This window comes from Ictidomys tridecemlineatus, chromosome 6, assembly GCF_052094955.1.
Source record: "Ictidomys tridecemlineatus isolate mIctTri1 chromosome 6, mIctTri1.hap1, whole genome shotgun sequence".
In the NCBI taxonomy this organism is placed as follows: domain Eukaryota; kingdom Metazoa; phylum Chordata; class Mammalia; order Rodentia; family Sciuridae; genus Ictidomys; species Ictidomys tridecemlineatus.
This window is the reverse complement of record NC_135482.1, coordinates 50283441-50309706: the sequence shown is the minus strand read 5'-3', so window position 1 is coordinate 50309706 and position 26266 is coordinate 50283441. Positions and strand designations below refer to the sequence as shown.

The 26266-nt window shown below is 37.0% G+C and overlaps 1 protein-coding gene and 1 long non-coding RNA gene across 2 annotated transcripts in view; one reads left to right on the top strand and one right to left on the bottom strand.

The window, feature by feature from the left end:
* LOC120888283 (uncharacterized) overlaps window positions 1-26266 on the top strand; it is a 112044-nt gene that overhangs the window by 32610 nt on the left and 53168 nt on the right. The gene's annotated exons all lie outside the window — the stretch shown is intronic.
* The window catches only part of C6H12orf56 (chromosome 6 C12orf56 homolog), a 75238-nt gene continuing 53893 nt past the window's right edge, over window positions 4922-26266 (bottom strand). Inside the window, exons 7-13 of the mRNA XM_005328691.5 lie at window positions 19617-19723; window positions 19213-19302; window positions 12119-12242; window positions 10024-10098; window positions 9698-9772; window positions 6736-6914; window positions 4922-5080 (exon numbers count right to left, since the gene is read on the bottom strand). Coding sequence (XP_005328748.1) covers window positions 4954-5080; window positions 6736-6914; window positions 9698-9772; window positions 10024-10098; window positions 12119-12242; window positions 19213-19302; window positions 19617-19723 — 777 coding nt within the window. The 3' untranslated portion in view covers window positions 4922-4953. The remainder of the gene's footprint in view (window positions 5081-6735; window positions 6915-9697; window positions 9773-10023; window positions 10099-12118; window positions 12243-19212; window positions 19303-19616; window positions 19724-26266) is intronic.

Sequence of the window (26266 nt, the reverse complement as noted above, 5' to 3'; positions counted from 1 at the left end):
TTTCTTCCTCTTCTTGGGACTGTCAAATGAGTCATATAGAGTAAACTGAAGAAAATCAAGGTGACAAATCCAACCACTAGCTCTCTAAAAAGTCAATGACTTTATCCCTACATGGAAAGATTCAGGTACATTCTGACAGAACTTTGGCTCCCAGAAATTAGACAAAGTATGATTTCAGTGGGAGAGGAGCTGCAGAAGAGGCAGGACAGAGAAACTCTAAGCCCTCATCAGAGACTGCACTACTACCATCAGAGTTTGCAAAAAAAAGGAAAAAGAAAAAAGCCTGCCCTACTACCTTCCCAGTTAGAAGCACCCTACTAGCCAGGGTATTTCCAGAAGACAAAGTGTAACTGAGTTGTGGATGCTCTTGGTGTTGTCCTATGGGTTTCATCAGTATACCATTTGTCTAGTTTCAAGTGATGCATGCTGGGGTCCTAAGAATCTCGTCACACTCCTCTGACTGGCCATCTCTTGGGAATAATCCCTCATCTAGCAGCCCAGGATGCTCATTTTGCTCCCAAAGTGGATGACTTGGATTCATTAATGGGTGATGGTGAGAAGACTGGAGACTTTGTGGGACAATGTTGGTGACACAAAGAAAGCAGGATTATTTGGAATCAGTGTGAAATCATCTACTAAGTCAGGATGGCAGAGGAACACATTATCCCATTTCAGAGTGTCAAAAATTGTTTCGTGGGCTGGGGATGTGGCTCAAGCGGTAGCGCGCTCGCCTGGCATGCATGCGGCCGGGTTCGATCCTCAGCACCACATACAAACAAAGATATTGTGTCTGCCGAAAACTAAAAATAAATAAATAAATAAATATTAAAAAATTCTCTCTCTCTTTAAAAAAAAAAAAATAGTTTCTCATACAGGCAGAGAAGGAGAACTTAGCATCCAGTTCCACCCTTCCGCATAACAGAAGGAAGCCCAGAAAGAAGTAGATAAGCCCTGGAAAGAAGTAGAATAAAGCCTGAAGCAAAATCAGTATTTGGCTTAGAACCAGGAATAAGATATCCTATTTTTTTCCTCTTACTTTCTGCTGTTGGGAAAAGTATAAACGGCAGCCGTACCCCAGAGAAAAAACCCCAACATGGCGCCTATGGACTTCTTCTTCCTACCTTCTTCTTTTCTGCAGTGGCGCGAAAAGTTCCCGCCCTTGTGAACTCTCCCAACGGTGCCAATTTCAAATCTCGCTGGCGGGGAAACTTAGCCCCAATGAGAACTAATTCCTGGGCGCGGGAGCTGATGTCTGGAAGAACTTGACAATAAACGTGTGGCCTGCCATTTATCTAAGCCCTACCATCTCCCCTTTAGTTCTATATAAGCACACAGCTTTTTGCAATAAAATTGGAATTCTCCCGGCAAAGTGTCTTTGTGTGGGGAATTCTTTCATCTGCCACTTTCATTCCTAAGACATTTTTAAAAGTCACATTAAAAACATCTCATAGAAGCAAGGCTAACAGATAATTTGTAATCAAAACAATATATAAAAATTTTATCATTGTGTCTAAATATTATTAGTGTGTGTGTGTGTGTGTGTGTGTGTGTATGCGTGTGTTGAGAGCCACAGCCGAAGGGGCCCCAGCAAACTTCCAGCTGCCAGCAAACTTCCAGCTGCCAGCTGATGATTGGCTCACAGCTGCCCAGCAAACTTCTAGCTGCCAACTGATTGGCTCCTCTTCAGTGATGCTCATTGGGTTGTTTCCCCGCCCTTTCAGACCAGGAGCTGCTCATTGGGGGACTTTTTTTGGCTCTGCCCATGTGACCCAGCCAATCAGCCTCAAGAGCAGGAGGAGTGGGGAGGTTGAAAGACTTGTGGGAAGCCGGTTGTGGCAGTTGGGCTCTGAAGGTTTTTCCTGAGGAACTGTGTGATTTGGTGTGTGTGTTCTAAAAATAAAGTTCGTTTTTTTTGACAAGTGGCTCCTTGAATTATGCCCAGCCAGACTTCGGCGTGTGTGTGTGTGTGTGTGTGTGTGTGTGTGTGTGTGTGTGTGTGATGCTGGGGAATGAACCCAGGGCCTTGTGCATGCAAGACAAGCACTAACTGAGCTATATCCCCAGCCCTAAGTATTATTTTTAAGAGTAACATTATACCAGTCTTTTAGTTTTAAATCAGGATTGCATTTATGTTTGCATTTTTGAAAAATCTCACAATAATTCTGCCTTTATGCATTAAATACTGGCCTAACAACAATATAAGCACATAGGGTTTATAAATGAGAGAAACCTTGCTACTGGCAGATTAAGTCATTTCTGAAGCTGCTGGTACAGTCTACAGGGTGCTCATGATGACAGGCCGTGGTTGGCACTGCTAAGAGCTGGCACTTCTGAGAGGCAGAACAATGTAGAAATTTCATCCTTGTCATAGACATAGACATTTTAAAAACTAACAGGATATGTGTGTGTACAATTTCACATAAAGTCTCAGGTTTAGAGCAGGTCTATTTTTACATAGAATGTATGTAAACTATGTAAATATTAAATCTAAGAAAGGCCTTGGAAAATCATTAAGAACCAATACAAATGTTCTGTATACTAAATTTATAATTACAAAATAGTTTATTTAAATATTGCAGAACATGGTGATAAGAATCTGCTAAAAGTCCTCAACAAACTATTACTATAATAACATTATTCAACACAGGTGAATCTGGCTGGGAATTTTTTTTTTCAGGGTAGGGTACTGGGAATTGAACCTGAGCCAATCCTCAGCCATATATATATCTGGATATATATATATGCATATACATACACACATACATATTCATATATATGTATATGGCAATAATGCAAATAACGCATATATATTTGGTAATAATGCAAATATTATCCATATATATATATTTTTTTTTTTTAATTGAAAGACAGGATCTTGCTGAGTTGCTTAGTGCCTTGCTAAATTTCTGAAGCTGGCTTTGAATTCCCAGTCCTCCTGCCTTAGCCTCCCAAACTGCTGGGATTCCAGGTAAGCACCACCATGCCCAGCTGGGAACTCTTTCTTTGGAGGTAGATTTTTCTCTTATCTTTCCTCAAATCATGATAAGTTCACAGAAGGCCCAGTTCCTAAGTTCTTAGAAGTCAAAATTCTATAGCTCACAATGACACCAAAGTTAAGTATTTGTTGGATTAGTTTATAGCCATAATAATAATAATAAAGATCTCTTTTTAAAATGGTTGTGGGAGAGCCTTCACTGCTCATGAATAATTTATCTTCCACTGAGACTCTATGGGACTGTTCACATTAGCCCACAGGTGCCTGAAGTAGAGTGGCAGAATCATTTGTGGGATTTGATTGTTTGTTTTGGTGTTTGGATTTTGGGTACCAGGGATGGAACTCATGGGCATTCAACCACTAAGCCACATTCCCAGCCCTACTGACACTGCCAGTTATTGGTGACGAGTTCTGCTTCCAGCAAGTTGAAGTTTGAACATTAGAGAAGCACAATGAAGCAAGCATATAAAGCAGGATTTTTTTTTTAAAAATGGGGTAACACAGACTTCTTCCAGGAGAGAGAAGGGGGCCATAGCTGGTATCCCCAGAAGCGAGGCGTTCTACCCTTTTTAGATGTCCTATACTTCCTTTGTTCTCCTACCTTTTCCCCCTTATCTTTCTCCTTCCTGAATAAATGACTAGGCCCAGGAATGCTTGGTAGGATGGCCCAAGGGTGGGAAACAGGTGGGCTGAAGGGGGTAAGGGCAGGATGGTGCAAACCCAGCACACTTTAACCACCTTAGAGCTCCAAGTAGGGAGGGGCAATTCCTGGGACAGGTTACCTTGGCAACAAATTGGAGCAGGGGCAGTTTCTTGATAAGGGTGGAGGAAGGGCTCTGAAGGAATTAACATTTCAATCCCTCAGGGGGCAGTCTCCAACTTCCCAGACACACTCAAAATTGGCCTCCTTAATCCAACCTAACTCGATTTACCTATCTATACTGACTGCCTGTCTAATTCTGGCTTCCCTGCTTTGTATTTTATTTAGAGACAGGGTCTCACTGAGTTGCTTAGTGCCTCGTTTTTTGCTGAGTCTGGCTTTGAACTCATAATCCTCCTGCCTCAGCCTCCTGAAACACTGGGATTACAGGCTTGAGACACCGCACCCAACTGCATTTGGTTTTTTTTTTTTAATTTTAATTTTTATTTACGGCTGACATATGTGACAATAGTGGAATGCATTACATTTATAATTATCCATTCACGGCACAATTTTTCAGAACTCTGTATATAAAGCATTTGGTTTTGTTCACGAAAGTCCATGCTTCGTGCCAGGCACAGTGGTGCACTCCTGTAATCCCAGCAGCTCGTAGGCTGAAGTGGGAGGATCACAAGTACCAGCCTCAGCAAAAGCAAGGCCCTAAGCAACTCAGTGAGACCCTGTCATTAAAAAAATACAAAATAGGGCTGGAGATGTGGCTTAGTGGCTGGGTGCCCCTGAGTCCCTGAGTTCAAAAAAAAGAAAGTCCATGCTTCTTTATCCTTGACAAATGAGGAGCTGACATTCTGTTCAGCTGTGCCTGTGTTTCTCCTGCTCATTCTTCCAAAAATACTTTTGCCACTAGTTTTTAAAGGTGGAAAAGTAGGGTGTCATCCTGTTGCTCAACATTGATGACTCTGTAGTTTATACTCTGTACAACAATTTTTCATTATATATTTCAATGGCTTCACACCAATTATTCTCCTTGAGCTTCTGTTCCCTTTGTAGTTTTTTGTGTCTGTAGAAACTTTTCTTTCTGGAGAAACACTAGTTTTTAGCACCACTCTTACAGGGTTTTTTGTTGTTGTTTGTTTGTTTTTAGCAGATAAACTTCAAGGACCTCTTAGGTATGGATGAAACATAGGTATTGATGTAACATTTAGATAAAATCTTTGCTTATAGAACTCAAGATGAATTAAATAAATAAATAAATATTTTTTCATAGATTTCCACTCCCAATTAACATTTTATATTCTTATTAACATTTTACACATTGTTTCTGTTCAACCAATTTGAGAATTTCATGAAAAAGTTGAGTGGTTGGCTGAGTAATAGGGTAACACAATGGGAGCTTCTTTTCCAAGGCTGGCATATGAATAAAGTACCTGAAAATCACAAAGAGAAACAAAAGAGAGATCTTTAAGAACACGAATTTCATATTGGTCACATTCACACTAAGTGGTGCAGGGTTGTGGGTGTGTGAGTCTGAGCCACAAGATTCAGTCAACATTTAAAGCCTCCCAACCTCTCCCATTTGTGACCTAGAAAATCTCTTGATATGTGTGCCTTTCAGCTCACTGAAGCACTTTACTTTAGCAAAGGAAGTAAATTTCATTAATAATGTATCAGTTATCAAGGCATTAATAAAGAAGCCAAAGGATGAGTTGAGGTTCCTGCTTCTTGGTTTCTCAGGCAATGCGCAATGGGGAGTTGAAATGGAAGTGCCAAGCTGTGGAGACTGCTAGGGCAAAGTCAAGAGGAAAGGGAGGGTTTATTCCACAAGCTCAGTATAGGAAAGCTGTGAAAGACAAAAGTGAGAAAGCCTCCCCTTGGATGGCTTACTAAATGGTTTTCAACTCCAAGTGTACATTAGAATCACCTGGAGAGCTTTATAAACTATCAGTGCCCAGGCCCCCAGCTCAGAAAACTCAAACAGACTTTCGAGGTGGGAGACCAGACCTGGGTAACAGTATTGTCAATGGTTATTAAGGAGATTCTAATACAAAGCAAGTTGAAAAATCCTAGGTTAAAACAAGGATCACAAACCTAAATTTAGTAATAGCAATGGTTGCAAAACATTGTGCAATATATTAAAAAGACAGTGGACTATACAGTTTTAAATGGTGAATTTTATGCTACATGAATTTTCCTTAATAAAAAGGAAAAAGATGTGAGGAGACAGGAGTAGGGGGTGGGAACTGGGTTGTTGGAGAAACCCAGAATCAAATGAATCCTCTTTATGGGAGCCATAATGAACCCTATGGTGTATGAGGAAAAACAGACCTTACAAACGGGGACAAATTTTTGTGAAGTCAATCTAAGGCCATAATAGATGTCTTCACAGCCTTCTATAGCTCCATCCAAACTAGTAACAAAGCTATGCCAGCTGCACTCTTTCATCTTAAGGCAGACACAACCTGGGTTTTTTCCTTAATAGGTGCTAATGCAGGCTGTGGCTTTGCCAGCCTATAAATAGAAGTGGAACCCCTGATGTGCAAGAGAACAAGCTGGCTGATGAAACCAATGCTGGCTACTGCTCTTTCTGACTGTTCCCTTTCCGAGTAAGAGAAGGGAAGGATAAATGAGACAAAAAAAAAAAAAACTCGTTAACACCGTTCATTAATTGTTCCTCCATTATCTATTGATTTTTTTAATGACTCAATTGAATTCACAGTCTATAATTTACCATTCCCTTCCTTAGGGTTTGTTACTCTTAATTACTCACAGCAGGTTACAATCATTACTACTTATGTGACAGGCCAGCTTCAAGAAAGACAAAGAGTGAGAAACAATCCTCCAAAGAGAGTTTGAGGTTTCACTAGTATTTTCTGACCTGGAATATATTTTGAATGGCAAAATTCTTTGAATTCTCCCCCAAATGCTTTCTTTCCTCTGATCAAAGTGAAATATTATTAAAGACAAAAATATATATATTTTTGTCATCACATAACCTAAACATTGGGCCATGTTGCAGGTTTGTAAGAAAATCAGAAAAGAGTGGTCATCTTGCAGATTAGATGCAGATTTTTTTTCCCCTTACCTAAATTCTTCGCTGTAGTCATTCCTGATATACTCAGCTAGAGTCTTGCTGTATTGCAGGCAGCTCTTGAGGATGTAAAACTGCTGGTACAAAAGAACTGCTTGGAAGGGACTTAGCAGTTGCAGTGAAGCTGAAAGCCCCTTCACTACTTGTTTCACAATACTGGCCACAAAGGTAACCTAGACAAGGAAAATACAGTTACATATAGACTACACTCAACCCACAAGAGTTCCTATTTTGGCTGGAGTGTCATTTACAAGTCTAGGTTGAAGCCCTCACCACACTTGCACCAACACCTCTGCACTATTTCTCATTGAAATGGTACTCAGCACCAAGTCATACTGACTGGGGATTAAGTTTTGAAGTTCTTCAGCACTTTGTTTTAACCAAATAAGATAATCAGAGCTGACTGTGATGGAGGTGGTACATTGGATAATCCTGGGTCTCTTTGCTTGCAGATTTCTCTCAAATGGACTGTTTCTACCCATGCATTTAGAATTGGGTTAATGTTGATGCTTTCTATGGTGTTAGTGATCCCTTTGGCTTTTGCCACCCTTCATTTTGACATGCTTTATGATTATAACGTGGCATTGTACTTATTTCAGTTCCTTTGGGGAACCAACTCTAGAGGCTGACAAAGGAGCTTCCCTATTGTCTGGATTCTTGCAGACCCCATATTTTTACCCCTCAATTTAGATGACAGGGCCTACAACCACTGCACAAATAGGGGTCTTGCCTCTGGTACATTTGGCCTTCTGTTGTTAACAGTAAAAATTATGGCACACCTAAGTGGTTGGGGTCTGTGCACTGCTGAAGTAGCCAAGATCAGGGGCTCGGTCTTTGTATAAGGCAGTTTGTTGCTCAGCTTACAAGTGTTTGGCCCCAGCCAGCTTTTTATAAACATATGTCATAGGAATCTGACAAGAGAATCGAGATTCCATGGGGCAGATTCAACATTGCTCTGGAAAAAACAGCTCAAAGCAGGGAAACACTGTTGGTCCCCAGAGGCGTGTTCATATATGGGAAGATAACAATTACCTTGTGTTAAGTCCTCTATTAGCAATGAAAATTAAGTTAGGAATACTTGCTTTTGACGAGATTTCCAATTAAATGAATTATGTATGAATGAATAAAGGGAAACTAAACTTGGAGAGTGAGAATAGATTAAGGGATAGAGTCTTTATTAGAATCAATGAAGTAGATATTTTATTCAACATTTATTATGTGCCTAACACAACAGATATAGCTCCCACCCTTGTGACACTTGAAATCTATGGAGAGAAAAAAAAAACATTGTATCAGTAATGACGAAGTAGGTAATGTTATGGTAACAAACCTCTAAAACTACCAATGCTTTCCATAAAACAGCAAAAGTTTATTACTTTACACTGTATGTCCCTCCTGTATTATTGGGGGCCCTGTTCATCAGGGTCATCAGCTGGTGGAGCAATCGACATGTGTAACATTGCCAGTCACCATGCCAGAAGGAAAAAGAATGTCCTGGCTCTTACAGCTTCTGCCCAGAAGTGACAGGCTACTTGGGCTCACATTTCATTTGCCAAAGTAACAGAGACCCATCTAATTTCAAGTGCAGAGGGAAGTAGAATTGTACCATGTGCCTAGGAGAGAGAGCTAGAATGTGCACCAATGGCTATTACAGGGCAGAACCATATAACAGCACAAATATTATCTGTAGCAGTAACAATTCCAATGAAGAAGACCCTGCTGTGCACTGTGTGTGCCTGTGTAGGGAAAGCCTAACCTAGTCAGAGGGTCAGAAAATCATCCTCTGCTTCCCTACAGGAAAGAGCAGTGAGGCTTGAAAGATGAGAAGTGGTCAACTAGGTGGGAAAGAGGGATAAGCACTTCGGACAGCAAGACTGCTGTGGCTTCAATTTGTGCCCGTGTTCATGTGTTACAAAACTCAATCCCTAATACAACAGTGTGGTGAGGTGGATAAATGTTGTTATTGGACAGGGATGCCCACTGGAGTGGGGTTGATATTGCAAGAGTGAGTGTGATACAAAAGTGAGTTCCCTCCTCTACTCCACTTCACCTTCACCCGTGGGACAATGTAGCAAGAAGGCCCTCACAAGATGCAGCCCCTCCATTTTGACCTTCCCAGTCTGCAGAATCATGAGTGAAATAAATATCTGTTCTTTATAAATTACCCAGTCTGTGTTAGTTTGTTATAGCCACACATAATAAACTAAGACAGAGATGGAGGCAAATGATAGGTCCTGTGATGGAGTCAGTGGGGGAGCAGGGTGTGAATAAGAACCCGGCATAGCTGGGTGAGTAAGGGACCAGATGAGGCTGTAGAGCCAGAGCTCACAAGGCCTTGCAGGCCATTTCAAGGAGTCTAGCCTTTATTCAGAGAAGAACTGCCCAGAGATTTAAAGTAAGGAATGACAATCAGATTTTTATTTCAAATAGCTCCCTCTGGCTATAATCTGGTGGGAAGACAAAGTTAAACCATTTATTTGGGAATGTAGTGTCAAGAAAGAAGATTGGTGACATTATACATACTATGCCACCAATATGTATATTGGTATAATGTCACCAATAATGTATAATGTCACCAATCTTGGGCCAGAATAGTGACTGCCAGCACAGAGTACACAGGTGATTCCCATTGTTATGTTCATACTTGATGTTAAAAGTGAAGATTAATCATTTTTACTTAATTATACAGCCAATAATTTAATATCTTATATTTTTATCTTAAGAGTTCTTCGTAAAGTAAGGACCATATCTAAAACATCATTTCAGTGCCTTAATAAATCAGATCTGAAATGTAGAGACATTTTATTTTAATTAAATAATAAAATTATCAAATTTACATATTACTTCAGTTTTGTAAGCTAGATCATGTCATAGAGAAAATTTGTGTTTAATTAATAAAAAAAAAAATAGTTTCTGTTTAGCTAGGCCTGAACAGTGACTACTTCTAGGTACTTACTATAGGAGGACAACTTTGAAGAAAGGACATCATCCAGCTAATAGCAAACTTTGTAGATCCCAATCCAAGGTTTCCCTAAAAACTCAAGGAAATAAGTTATGAAATTCAGGTTGTATATAAAAAGATACTCATCCTCAAATACATTTTTAACCTGATTAATAAAAATCTTTAAAATTGGTATTTGTTAAACATAGTTGATGAGCACTTAAGAGCAAAGGTAGTATCATGTAAATCAACCAGTTTTGGAAATTATCTCTAAAATAAGCATTTTGGACATATTATTAATCATAATATGTATAATCACAGAAGATATATAAAATGTGTACCTGCTGAAAGACAAGAAGTATCTCATATAAAAGTGCTGTTGCTGTATCTGTGTATTCCAGGATAAGATTCTGCAACTAGAATTTTCAAAAATAATCAATATATTATTATAGGCTCAGCCAGAAAATAGAAGTTCCTCTTGGTTTCCTTTAGATACTTCTAAAACAATTTTTATTAACTAAAAATTTAATTAGTGCAATCCATTTTCCTGTTCCATTTGGTTCTGTCATTCTCAAGAAAGTGGCTCTAATTAAGAGATGATAGGTTTAAAACGGCTCAAAGAGCAGGTCAGGGAAAAAAGATACATTTGTCCACAGAACATAACACACACAAAAAAATTGTGCACCAGTTTACCAAATCAGTCAGATCAATAACCTTATTTCCTTTCAAGAATGTAGAAATATGCTCCTAGAATTGAGGTGGCAGATTCTCTGAGGAATTTAGGTTTACCCCCAACTCAAATTATGATCCCTTCTGTAGTATGAGTAAATGCACATAAGACATTTTGTTGCTCTCCAAAACTCCAGGAATTGGGAAGATTGTCTTCTGGCCTGTAGGCCACTTGAGGCATAAGAAATGTCTGTGGGCTTGCTACAGGCCAATACATTCTTTCTAAACATATTATTCTCATGGGAGAGATCTAGATTGAAATCTCCCTCTCTCTTATACCTTTGGAACAAAACTTTATATAGTTTCCTGTTGGACACATTAATACCCGAGGTGCAACAGATCAAAAAGTCTGAAAACTAGATCTATCTATTCTGCCCAATTGGCATTTTCATATAGAAATACCATTGGCTAATCAAATTAAACCCAAAACCAAGCTTAGTATTTCCCTGTGAGTCTAATTTTCTTGCTGTAATTCCTATCTGACTCTCAAGTCAGAGTCTAAAAGTCATCTTCTAATCTTTACACTTTATTTTCACATCAACCTACCTACAAAATTTCTTAAAAATTTCTGGAATCGATCCTCTTTACAATTACCATCTTTCTTCTTCTTTTCTTCATTTATTTTTTCATCAAATATGCTTCAGACATTGTGGTAGGTGTTGGGGATACAATGAAGAACAACAAACATGGTCCCTACCCTCATGGAATACACAACCTAATTTATAAACCGAAAGCAATCTAACAAATGCATAGTTACAAACTGAGTCCAGGGCTATGAAAGAAAAGTACAGGAAGCGGGAGAGCTCTGAAGAGGAAGGCTAGTCTCCTTTGGGGGTCAGGAAAGACTTCTTTCCAACCTTTGTCATCCCACCCTCACCTCAACTAGTGCACTAGCATCTTAAGCACCCTGCCTAGGAGTCTTGCTTCTGACCCACTTTTTATACTCCATCATTGAAAGTGTATTTCAGACACTCTATAGACAGTTTGTAATTATATATTCCTAGGAATATTTGAGCAACATCCATCCCTCACACCAGTTTGTAAACTAGTGAAAGTAGAGATTGTGTTTTGCTTACTGTTTAGACCCCCTGCCTAGCATGCTATTTGCTCTTAATAGATGCTTATAAATACATACTGAGTGAATGGGTAAATGAGTTTTCTAAAACATAATTTCAATTATATGTTTATGAACTATCAAATCATGTCCATACTTTAAAAAACATTTTCTATGTTGATTTGGCTCAAAATAAATTAATAATAAGCTGATTTATTCTCTCAAAAAATATGGTTTGCAGTCAATTTGATATTTCCAATGTTTTATTACAACCTTAGGAAAACAAGTAATTCTCTTCTACTTATATAGGTAGAGAAATGGTAAATGCTCTAGAGTTAACCCTAAAATTTCTAAGACATTGCTTTTTTTGTCCATTAGACCCCTACTATGGAATTCATGTATATTATATATAGAGATACATAACATATAACTTTTTAACAATGCCTATTATTTTACTTAGTATATATACCTTAAAACAAATAAAATGAACACATTAATATTAACAATAGTTATCTAGGTTTTTACATTAATAACAAAATATCTATTCTTTGGTTTAAGTATATGTCTATATTTCTATAGTGTCGTGGTCCATGTAAAAAGACAAGAAGCTACATTCCCTATATAATTAGTATGCCCCCAAATTTTCATCTCACCTTAGCATCAAAAGACATTTCAGTTAAAGTTGAATCAGCCATCAATTGGACATCAAATACAGGACAAGATTTTGGAATCTGAGGCTTGCTAATTAAAATCTTCAAGAGATTAAATAGTGTTCCCCTAAAAAAAAAAAAAAAAACCACACACAAAGAGCAGTTAATGAATAGCTTTTTAAATTTTTTAAATTTTTTAGTTATAGATGAACACAATATCTTTATCTTTTTTTACCTATTTTTATGTGGTACTGAGGATTGAACCCAGTGCCTCACATGTGTGAGGCAAGCGCTCTGCCACTGAGTCACAACCTCAGCCCTAATGAATAGTTTTGAAAAGAAAAACAGTGAAGCCAAGTTTGCAGACACATCTTGATTAAACTTTTGGACCCCTGGGCATGCAGATGTGTAAAAGTAAGAAATATTTATTTATTTGAAATAAGAAATTTAGATAAAAATGCAATTTCTTGGGTTTTTTGTTTGTTTATCTCAGAGCAAGTCTACTTCTAAAAGTTCAAATAGCTTGGAGAGTTTAGCAACTCTAGATTTAAAGGAGATGCTGGTGATTTCAAATATAGTAATATTTTCCAAAGGATTTTTTTTCTTTTCTTTTCTTTTTTTTTTTTTTTTTTTTTTGTACCAGGGATCAAGCTCGAGGGCATTCGGCCACCATGCTGCATCCCCAGCACTATTTTGTATTTTATTTAGAGACAGAGTCTCACTGAGTTGCTTAGCTAGCTTTGAACTTATGCTCCTCCTGTCTCAGCCTCCAAAGCTTCTGGGATTATAGGCGTGCACCACCACGCCCAGCTCCAAAAGATTTTTTTAGGAATTAATAATTTCAGGCAATATTTTGATCAAAATAGATTCTGTGGTCAAAAGAAACATAGGAAATACTTGGTTACACTAAGTTTACTGAATATCTTTTACTACAGGACTTCTCATTAGCTTTACTATGGTAATATGTACTGCATATCTCTAGGACAAAGATAGTATATATCATTACTTTTTTTAGTTGTTTTTTAAATTAACAAATAAAAATTATATATGTTTATGGTGTACAAAATGATGTTTTGAAATATGTATACACTGGAGTGGTCGAATAAAGTTGTATGCTTTACCTCTCATACTTAACATTTTTTGTAATGAGAACACTTAAAATCAACTCCTAGCAATTTCCAGATATATAATAAGTTGTTATTAGCTGTAGTCCCCATGTCATACAATAGATCACTTGAACTTATTCCTCTTGTCTAACTGAAATGTTGTACCCTTCGACCACATCCACCAATTCTACTACCCCCACATCCTGGTAACTGCCATTCTACTCTGTTTCTTTGAGTTCAACATTTTTAGATTTTGCAAATAATGAATATCATATGGAACTTGTCTTTCTGTGCCTGGATTACTTCACTTAGTATAGTTTCCTCCAGCTCCAGCTCCATCTATGTTGTCATAAATAACAGGACTTTTTTCTTAATTTTAAGGTTGAATAGCATTCTATTGTGAATGTATGCCACATTTTCTTTTTTCTTGCATCCATTCATGGACACTTAGGTTGATTCCATATCTTGGCTATTGTGAATAATGTGCAGAATTCTTTTTTAAATTTTTTTTATTTTTCAGTTTTTGGTGGACACACCGTTATTTTTTATTTTTATGTGGTTCTGAGGATTGAACCCAATGCACGGCTCATGCCAGGCAAGCGTGTTATTGCTTGAGCCACATCCCCAGCCCCAAGCCACATCCCCAGCCCCCAGAATTCTTAAAATGCTTGTTTGATCCCAAGTTTTATGACTCCAGAACCCCCCACCTTTTTTAAAAACACATAACAACAGTGGAATGCATTACAATCCTTATTACACATATAAAGCACAATTTTTTGTATCTCTCTCTATATAAAGTATGTTCATGCCAATTTATGCCATTATACATGTACTCTTTTTTTTTTCTTTTGCATTACAATTCTTAATACACATATATACCACAATTTTTCATATCTCTGTTTAATATAAGGTATGTTGGCACCAAATTCAAATCTTCATACATGTATTTTGTATAATGATGACCATCACATTTCACATCCTTGCTAATCCCCTTCCCCCTCCTTTTCCCTCCTATCCCCTCTTCCCTATCTAGAATTAATCTAATCCTTCCATGCTCTCCCCCTCCCTACTCCACTATGAGTCACCCCCCTTATATCAGAGAAAACACTCGGCATTTGTTTTTTTGGGATTGGCTAACTTCACTTAGCATTATCTTCTCCAATGCCATCCATTTATCTGCAAATGCCATGATTCTTTTTTTAGTGCTGAGTAATATTCCATTGTGTATAAATGCCACATTTTTTTTTTTACCTATTCATCCACTGAAGGACATCTAAGTTGGCTCTACAGTTTAGCTATTGTGAATTGTGCTGCCATAAACATTGATATGGCTGTGTCCCTGTAGTATGCTGTTTTTAAGTCCTTTGGGTATAGTCCAAGAAGAGGAATAGGTGGGTCAAATGGTAATTCCATTCACAGATTTCCAAGGAATCTCCATACTGCTTTCCAAATTGGCTGCACCAATTTGCAGTCCCAGCAGCAATGTATGAGTGTACCTTTTTCCACCCATCCTCGCTCCAGAACCCTTTTTTAACAGGACATTTTAGAGGTTTACTGTTTCATTGAATACCACTAGCTATTAGTTAATAAAACTAACCTCAGGTCTTTTGCTTTCAAATGTAGTAGACTGTACATTAACCTATATGAATTCTCACTTAAAAGTTACTACATGTTTGAATAATATATGGCACCCACCTATTTGAAAATAAAAAGGCAAAATTCACAATTCAAAGTATGCATCCTAAGGAGCTCGGTCAGTAACACCATCTTCAAATGTTAAGAATAATCCATGTACAGTTGAATAGGAGCAGGAGAAATTCATGCCTAGCTGTGCATGGTGGCGCATCCCTATAGTCCCAGCTATTGGGAAGGCTAGGGTGAGAGGATTGCTTAAGCCCAGGAAGGACTTCCAGACAAGCCAGGGCAGCACAGCAAGACCTCATTTCAAAACAGAAAAGAAAATTCTTAGACTAACTAAAGAAAATAACAGAGTAGATTTGAAACATAGGAGTAGTAATGAAATTTAAGAATAGGACTATAAAAATTCTCTATAACCATAAGCATTCCTTTTATAATGGAATAAAGGGGACTATAAGCAATCTGTGTTTAGTAATACTTGAGACTTTCTAATCTTTTTACAATAATTTAAATCATACTATAATAAAAAGCTCACAATCAGCTCAAAAAGCAAGTCTAATTCTTATGTCTGGAAAAGAAGAATCATTATAAGTACATTTCTCAAAAAAAGCAGGACAGATCCTATAGAGTATTCACTACAGTTTTATGAAGGCTACTTAAAATGGCTAGTTTTACTTTTAGAAGATCTTTCCAAAATCACCGAACACTCCTGTCAGAAGCTTTTCCTGATATTGTTTGAGTTGACATTCCATTCATTGTTATATTTAATTATTGACCTTCATTTTCAGTTAACAGCTTCTATTCAAAGCTAAGGAAAGGAACTCTCAAATTCTGGGTCACTTACTGTGATAATATATAAATTCAACTCTAACAATACTAAAATATGAGCGGATGTAGCACATTTTAAGAGGAATAAAGCAAAATGCACTGAACTAATGAAATCCCCATTTATGAAAATAAAGAGGGAAATGCTAAAATGAATAACTGCTTTTTATATTCTCAAATGGAATTTAATTTGAAACCCACTCCTTCTGTCAACTTGCTTAATTTAAAATCTGTTAGGCCAATAATTTTAATCAAAATGGTAGTTTTATCCTGGAAATACTTATAGGTTTGACATCCCAGGCTTAAAAATAGCCCCAACAATTTAATACTTTTATTCTTCTGTTTGTTATTATTTCCAGTATATGAATTTTTAATGTGTTTCAATATACTTTAAAACACAGACTCTAAGAACAAACTTATAGTCTCTTAAGTCATTCTAGGATATTGTGGAAGGCAGAATTGTACTTTGGCTTCCAGGATTCTCACCTCCTACTATTCATTTTGTATATAATTCCTTTCAAGTTTGGGCAGTATCTATGAATATGCTTTTCTAATAATTTATTAGATAAGAAAGGTGAAGAATTTTTCAAATATAATTAGACCTCTAATTAATTGACTTTTTTTAGTCAATTCAAAGAAGAGTAACCTGGACAAACCTGATCGAATGAATGAGCCCTATGAAAGAGAACTTGAGCCTCTCCTGAGCTCAGAGATATGCTCCTGCCAAGCAACAAGCTACACGAGTTCTATAGCTGTGTACAAATCAATTCTGCCAGCAACCACCCAGATGAGCTTGGGAGAGAACCCCAGCCCAGATGACACTGGTGCCAAAATTCCTAACTCACAGAAACTGTAAGATAATAAATATGTTATTTTAAGTTACTGAGCTTGTAATAATTTGTTACATGACAACAGAAGACTAATACTGTTATGTAAACATTCATTGTGCTAATTAATACTATAGATAATAGGACTTGAGCCTATATATATATCAAAATGGACAGTATAACATTACAACCAGACTCTACTTAGCAAATGGATCTATGTATCGAAGGACATGAAAAGGATTAGTCATATCAGGAAAGATGATTAATATAACAGGGCTGATATGGTCAAACCAAGTCAAAAACGGAAAAATTTTTAAAAGGCAACATTTAACATCAGGGGTGAGGAAGATTTTTTTTCAACTTTAACAGAGAGAAGTAGAGACCAAAAAAAAAGAGGAAAGGAAAACAAGATTTAGCAACAATTTTAGTGTAGGAGAACAGAGAAAATAGCAAAAGTAGTCTTAAATCTCTATCTTAGAGACTGAGGGATTAGCAGTACTACCAATTGCTTAAAGTATGCAGAGTAAATAACAGTGTACTTTCTTTGTTTGCTATAAAGCAAGGATCAACAACTTATGTCCTGCAAACAAATCAAGCACACAGCCTATTTTTGTACACAGAGCCATTTTTGTTTTGTTTTAACAATGCTGGGGATCAAACCCAAGGCAAGCGCTCTGCCATTGAACTACACCCCCAGCTCTGTAAATAAAGCTTTCCTAGTACACAGCCGTGCCCATCCATTGGCATACTGCCTAGGGCTGCTTTTGTACTACAGTGGCAGGATTATAGAAATATCTGCCCATCCCTGCTATAGAGCAAAGTATTCCTATAGTCCCTTGTATGTGGCAAGTTACTTAAAAATATTCATGATTATTATCACTAAAATTTATGTTTTAAAAATCTAATAAAAACCCTGGAAAAAATATTACTAAAAGTTATTATTCTTCTCCCTGGTTTAAGTGTTTTAGAGCTCATCTCCTTTATCCTTCCTACATTTTCTAATATAATGAATTGAGATAAATAATCAATGAGGGGTGAGTGAAACAAATTCAGGTTTTAACCAGAACTTTGCCCAAGGATATAATTCATAGTCTATAAATACATATTTAAAAAGTCAAGCAATAAAATGTGTGAACACATTATTTTTGTGTATTGAGTATTGTCCCCCATTATAGATTCTCCCATGTTTCCTTTAAATAACAGATGTGCTGACCACCATTCAAAGTTTAGCTAGGCCCTCGGCTGTCCAACTACAGATACATTCCGTCCTTTCTGAATTCTTATCAATACGCTGGAACCTAAGTGCTATAAGCCTTGCTTAAAAAAGGAAATTTGCTTGTCCTCTGCTTCTCTTTCTACTTCCCAGTGGTGTAATGAAATCATTAAGGTCAGGTGACTTCAACCAAGAGGACACAGCAAAATAGGAGGTGGCAGAGTAACTAAAGGGGAGGAAGCCAGATCCTTGGCTGGCCTGGTGGAGGAAAGCTTGACTGTCTACTATAGACTGTTATGTGAGAAAGATATCAATTCCTATCTTCTTTTGGCCAAATATTTTTAGAGTATCTTTATTACAGCAGCTCATCCTATACCTTAATAAGCCCTCTAAGGTCACCAGTTACAGTCATGAGCCTCATAATGATGTTTTGGTCAGTGACAGCATATTCAACAATGGCTCTATAAGATTCTAATGAAACTGAAAAATTCCTATCACCTAGAAACCCTAGAGCCATCAAAACAATACAGAGCATTACCCACATTATTTATGGTGGTGCTTCTGCAAACCTACTGTGCTGCAAGTCAAAAGTACAGCACATGCTGCACTTTCTTAGTGCATAATCCTTGATTATGTGCTAACAAAGTAATAAACAACAGTTATTGGTTTATGTATTTACTATACTACACTTTTAAATCATTATTTTAGAGTGTAGTTCTCCTTTTAAGTAAATAAGTTTACTCCAGCAACATCCTCATAACTTCTCATTTATTGCATCTCTCAGTTGCATCATTTTTGCTCATGCTTGATTGAATCTTGTGTTATCTTGTTTATCATGGCTGTAGGAGTAGTAGGCTATAGTATATATATGTATGTGCATGTATAATATATCTTTATGTATATACACGTTATATATACATAATATATATACATTATATATGTTTTTTGTCACTATTATAAATTAATATATATTAGATATATATAATGTATATACATTATATATGTGTGTGTTTTGTCACTATTATAAATTAACATATATATATATATATATATATTAGACTATACCATCTAGGTTTATACAAGCAATAGGTGACTATACATAATAAATGTGGCCAATTCAATTCCTGTTTTTCCAATGTGATTTTTCTGTTGTAGACATAAATGAACCCTAGAAAATTCTCGTGGAAAGTCCCTGGCTTTTAATGTATGATGGGTTATTTGGTCTTTTTCAAGTTCACCAAACTAAGATAAAAGATAAAATTATGTTATGAAAACCTCTGTACCCTTAATAATCCAAAGGGACAAGAGAACTCAGCATGTGCCAATTAATCTAATCATCACAGAAGGAATCAGAGAGTCAAAAGAGTGTAATGTACGTACAAGAGGGTTGAACAGAGAAGTTAGAGAATTATGTGTTTTGGAAGACATTCAATAAGAATAGTTAACAAATCAAAACTACAAGGGCCAATGTCTTCTAAAAGATCTTACTTCTTAGCTGCCAATGTGTTTATGCGTGATGATTCAATTTCTGTTTCTCTGAACATCAGTCCTAAGGTCTGTATAATTTCAATGCATGTCCTAGAAAACAAAGAGGAGAAAGAAAGAAAATTGCATTATTTCTCCTTTTTTTCAAATAAATAATATTTGATGACTCAAAATATCAAAGGTGAAAAAGAAGATACAATAAATGATGATTTTCCTCCAGTCACCCATTTTTCCCTTTGGGACAGCCAATGTTACCAGTTTCTTGTGTAATGCAATTTTTAAAATTCTTTGTGAAGTGAAACTTGCAGCACCATTAATTATTAATACCACATATATTTTGTCTAGTGCCTTCAATTTATCATTAACACTGTAGGGGGGAACTATCAAAGTATCTAATTGGTACTTACACCAGCTCATCAACCCTTTGGCTTTTGTTTTGAAGTGCATTCTTATCCTTAGACTCTGGTAAGTACTCATGAAGTTTGTTCACTAGGAAGTAGAAAAGGTCACTGGTCTGTGAAAACAAGTGGGAAAGAAGATGGTAACTAAGATATCTACTGTTAAAACTCTCTATCCTTACATGAAAGTATGGAAAATGATTTGTTTTTTTGATTCGATAAATAAGTTACATTATTTCTCATTAACATTAACATGATCCAAGTTGAAAATATAAGTTTTATTACAACCAGAGACCTCTGTACTGGTGAACAGAACAAGAACTAGGGGATGCTGTGAAGAGATGCCATTTAGTCCTGGCTGAACCACTAATATTGATGATCATCCAAAAGTTAGAGTATAATCTCAGACAAATCATTCAATTATCTTGTTTTTTTTTTTATAGTTCCTGCCTTTCTTTGGCTTTTGTCAGGATAGAATGAAATAATGGATTGGAAAGCTCTTGTTTTAAAATGTTTATTAACACAAAAACAAGTGCATAGCACAAATATGCCCTGTAAAAATTGTGCAGAATGACATATTTCTGGTAAAACAGTGGAAATACAGATCACTGTTTTTGTCTCAAGAAATACTGACTCAGAGTTGGGAAACTAATATTGTTGTATTCTTATTTAGTTTCATGAGATAAGTCAAGCATGAAAATAAGCACTGGCCCATCAAATCAGGCAAGTTGGTACTAATGAGAAAAGTTGTATAATTGCTTCTCTTTTCTATTCCTGGACTATTTTTTCTCCTGGACTACTGATTACTAGTGACAACTTAGACTCCTTTTAGAAAAGTGTTGTATGCTCTTGCTTAGGTGATATGGCATGAGAAGAGGCTGAGGATGGCAGTGCAGAAAGGGAAAGGAAAAGGAGTAGGGTGAACACCAGACCCTCTCCATGTGCTTGGGCTTACCCAGTACCTGATAAATTAGCAGTGAGGCAGCTTAACGTTAAACACTTGACTCTGGAGCACAGCTCTCCAAGTTCACTTCCTAGCTCTGCCACTTGTTGGCTGTATGATATTTGGCAAGTTATTGATGGTCCCTATGACTCAGTTACTCCATCTCTAAAATAGTGTTAATTGTTTTGCTTCATGGAGTTGGTGTTGAGACTAAATAAGATAGAATTTGTAAAGTTGAATAGTGCTTAGCACATCATAAGTGCTTAATAAATTTCAGTTAATATGATCTCCCATCTGCTCACTGGTTCATGAATTTTACTCCCTAAATATCATACAACCAACCTATAATAACATGGAAGACTCTCAGAAGTATTAAGCCAAAAGAGTACATTGTGAACAATTCCTTGTCAGAGGACTACTAAAACAGGCCATGTTAATTTATAATAGTAACAAAAAACATATCATTAGTTTCCTGAGGCCAGGAGTGTAAGGGAACTGCCTGTCAAAGGGCACACAGTAGCCTTCTGGGGTGATAGATATGTCCTAAACCTTGAATGGGTTAGTATTACATGGATACATACTCATCAAAACTCTTCAAGCTATACCCTTAAATATGGGTACATTTTATTGTACATGATTTATAATTGTACCCCAATAACTTCTTCAAAAAAGATATACAAATATCCAATAAACACATGAAAAGATGTTCAACATCAATAACCATTAAGGAAATGCAAATCAAAACTGCAATGAAGGGATGGGGTTGTGGCTCAGTGGCAGAGCGATTGCCTCGCACATGTGAGGCACTGGATTCAATCCTCAGCACCACATAAAAATAAATAAACCAAATAAAGGTATTGTGTCCATGTATAACTAAAAAATATTTTTTAAAACTGCAATGATGTATCACTTCCCATTCATTCAGATGGCTGTTATAAACACACACACACACACACACACACACACACACACACAATAACAAGGGTTGGTGAGAATGAGAAATTGGAACCCTTCTGCATTACTAGTGTAAATATGAAATAGCAAGACACTATAGAAAATAGTATAGTGGTTCCTCAAAAAACTAAATATAGAATTACCATATAACCCAGTGTAATAAGCCAGTCACAAAAAGACAAATAGTCTATGATTCTACTGATATGAGGTATTTGGATTAGTCAAATTGATAGAGACAAAAGTAGAATGGTTCCTAAGGGCTAGGGGCAGGGTGGTAGAGGATTAGGCAGTTATTGTTTAATGAGTTTAGCATTTCAGTTTTGCAAGATGACTAGAGTTCTGGAGATGATGGTGCTAATGGTTGAGCAACAGTGTGAATGTACTTAATTCCACTGAAATGTACACTCAAAAATGTTAAAGATGATAACTGTTATATGTATTTTACTAGGCTTTTTTAAAAAATAGAAAAAAAACCTCGTGGAGAAAAATAAAAGACTAGGAAAGGACATGAATAGAGAAACTCTCATTTATGCATTTATCCAGTAACTGAACTTATAACTACTGATTGCCAGCTCTACAGCATGTACTATGCTAGGTAATAAAATAACACCTTGAGCTGAGCAACACAGATAAGACATAAGCCTATATTCCTGAAACTTTCAGTTTAGTCGACCTATAAGAAAGTGTTCTCATAATTTAAGTTCTAATTGCAATACAATGAAAAAGATGACTTTAAGAAAAAAACCTATACCCCAATAAGTTGATTTTAAAATATATAAATATATATACACACATACATACATATATGTATAGATGTATACACAAAGTAGGAATATGTGTATACACATATATTCATGTATGTATATACATCTATACATATATGTATGACATGTGTGTATACATCTGTTCATATATGTATTTGTGTGTGTAAAATTTTCCATCTTCTTTTCCAGGAACGAAAAATAAAGTTGCCTCTAATCTCTAGACCTTACTGTGAGTTCCTGAAGGAGCTTTATACAATCTATGTTCAGGGAATATAAATATATACTTCAATATAAAGTAGGAAAACCGCAGCTTTCACTCATGGACATGATAGCAATCATTTAAACTTTTAAAAAAACTTCTAAAAAAAGTAGGAATGTTGACATTTATTAGCTACCTATGCTAACTTTGTGTAAGTGAATATAAGAATAGATTTTGTGGAGGAGAAAGAAAAAACATCAAACTACCAGGTCTTGATGGCATGGCCAGGGAGTGGGCCATGGGTAGTCCACTAAAGTGTGGAAAGACTCCAATCAGGATGGTACACATGTGCCTTTTATCTCCCTCTTCATTCACTCTGATCTTTCATATTTGAAGACTGAATTAAAAGATCTTCTATTTTGGTACATCTAAGAATATTACATTAAAAAATATCTGCAGCATTTCCAACTGTGAAGCAGAACATGAATGTTTTATTCCTAGACTTCTTACCACATTAATTTTCACAAGAAACTAAATTTGATATCCCATAGGAATCATTTCCAAGATGTTTCATATGCATTCATTGTCTTAGGACTGACTTAGGAAGACCACAAAGATGAGTAAGTAAGACACATGCCTGTCCTGAAGAAGTGTATAGTATTTGTAGTAAATAAGAGAGCTATGCCAATAACTATAACACACACACACACACACACACACACACACACACACATCTAATTCTTGAAAATAGATATCTTCTTTTCCTCATATTTTCTTTTTAATTTTTTTCCATATTCTTATTGGTGCATTACAGTTGTATATAATGGTGGGATTCATTGTTATTATTTGTACATGCACATACTATAACAATATAATTTGGTCAGTATCACCCAATATTTTCCCTTTTCCTTCCCTCCTCCCTCTCCCTGGTCTCTTTTACTCTTACTCTACAGATCTCCCTTCAATTTTTATGAGATCTTCACTACATTTCTTTTCCTTCTTCCTCTCTATCTTCCACATATTAGAGAAAACATATGACCCTTGACTTTCTGAGTTTGGCTTATTTCAGTTAACATGTTCTCAAGTTCCATCCATTTAACAAATGACATATATTCTTCTTCTTTTTATTTTTCTTTTTATTTTATTTCATTTTATTTTTGTAGAAAAGGGCTCATGGTTTCAGAGGTCTCAGTCCATAGACAGCCAGCTCCATTCCTAAGGGCACAAGGTGAGGCAGAACATCATGGTGCAAGAGTATGGTGGAAGGAAGTGGCTCACATGATTATCAGAAAAGCAGAGATAGAGATCTCCACTTGCCAAATACAAATTATACCTCAAAGCCATGCACCCAATGACCCACCTCCTCCAGCCACACCCTACCCACCTCCAGTTACAGATAATTAACCTCCTCAAGAGATTAATCCACTGATTGGGTTAAGGCTTTCACAACCAAATCATTTCCCTTCTGAACCCTCTCACATTGTCTCACGTGTGAGCTTTTGGGGGACACCTCACTTCCAAACCATAACATTCTGCCCCTGGCCCCCAAAAGCTCACACTCATCTCACAATGCAAAATACATTTTGTCCATTTTCACAAGTCCCCAATAAGTCTCAATAGTTCAAGATTGCCCAAAAGTTCAAGTCCAAAGTCTACTTTGAGACTCAAGGCAAGCTTGCATAGTGAGCGCCTGTAAAAATCAAAAGCAACTAACAAGTACCCAATATGTAAAGGCACAGAGTAAATACTTCCATTCACAGAAATAGGGGCATAGAAAGAAGGCCTAGGACCAAAGCAAGACTGAATCCAGCTGGGCAAACAAGTCCTATAGCTCCATGTTAGGCATCTGGGGCACATGGCAAAGTAATGTTCTGTGCAGGTCTCCCCTGTAGACTTTTAGTTGGCTTGCCTCAACTTAACTCCTGCAGGTTTCCTCAGCAGATGTTCCATGGTACTGGCATTTCTTAATTTGGGGGTTCTCCACTGCAGTTTTAGCTTCCTTCTCACATCTCCATGCATTGTCCTCTCGGGTTGCCCACAGGGATTCTGACCCTGCTGCACTTTGCCCAGGCCTTCATTTGAAATCTTGGTGAAATCCTCCATGATCCCTTAGCTCTAGCATCCTGCATTCCTGCAGAAGCAGCACCACATGGTTGACACTAAGGTCTGACACCAACTCAAGCAGTATTAAAGCCTCAAGGGACCCTGGCTCCTGCAGCCTCTGAGTGTCTGGGTGGCTGAGTCTGTTGAAAAAACTTCCTAGGCTCCCTTGTGCAAGAAAGGTGTCCTACTGGTCTATTCTCTAGAGAATTTTTTACTTTTATTTCCTTGAGTCTGAGATGGATATGAACTTGCCAGCTCCTGAGATGTCCTCAAGCCATCTTTCTCATTGTCTCTAGGCAAAGTCTTTAGCATTTCTTCAGTGGCAATAATGTTTTTAACAACTGCAACTTTCTTAGCCCTGGTTTTACTTCCACCTTTCAAGTCCAAGTTTTTCAAATCTTTCTGCTCTGCTTTCTGCTTCTGATTATCACAACAGATTTGCCTAAAAGCCACCAAAAATGTCCATGCCACCATCTGAATGCTATGCTGACTAGAGATTTCTTCCAACAGATTAAAGAGTCCATCACTTTTAAAATTAGTCTCACAGAAAATCTCAGGATATGGGCAAAAGACAGACAAATTCTCAGCCAGAATATAACATGAATGGCCTCTAGTCCAATTACCAATAGTGTCCTCCTTTTTTTCTAAGCCCTCTTAAGCCCTTTCTTTCTTCACTGTCCATGGTCCTATTGGCATTCTAGTGTTCTGAGCTCCCACCGGAATCAGCCATTAATTTCTGCTTATAACAATCTAAAGCATTTCCAGCTTGCACTGCTAAACATCTCAAAATTCCTCCCACCAATTCTAAAATGCTCCAGAAACTTATGAACCACATGGTCAGGTTAGTCTTAGCAAGGATCCCACTTCTCAGTACCAATTTCTGTTTCAGTCAGCTTTTTTGCAGCTCTGACTAAAAGACTTGACCAGAACAATTGTGCAGGATGAAAAGTTTGTTTAAGGGCTCACAGTTTCAGAGTTCTCAATCCATAGACAGCAGGCTCCATTCCTAAAGGCTCGAGGTGAGGCGGAAGAGTGTGGTGGAAGGAAGCTGTTCACATTATGATCAGAAAGCAGAGAAAGCTTCATTCTTCTTTATGACTGAATAAAAACTTCATTGTGTATACATAACACTTTTTCTTTATTCACTCATTGATGTATACCTAGACTGTTTCCATAGTTTGGCTATTGTGGATTGTGAGGCTATAAACATGGTATGCATGTATCATTATAGTAATGATATTAATGACTTTAATTCTTTTGGATAAACACTAAGGAGTGGTATAGCTGGATCATATGGTGGTTCCATTCCTAGTCTTTTGAGGAACTTCCATACTGATTTCTATAGTGGTTGTACTAATTTATAATCTCAACAATGTAAACATGAGGAACTGAATATCTTAACCATACTTTGAATGTCTATTGAATTATTAGAAAATACTATGAAAATGCCATAGAACTGCACTGGCCAATATAGTAGCCACTGACCACAGTGGCTCTGTAAATGAACTAAGTTAAAATCAGAATTTCACTTCCTTTGTCCTTAGCCACATTGAAGTGCATTAATAGTCACATGTGGCTAATGTCTACCATACTGAGCACCACAGATTATGAGACATCAAAGAAAGTTCCATGGACAGAGCTGCCATAGAAGATAAAAAGAGAAGATACTAAAGTTCTTCACTGAAGATGACAGGAA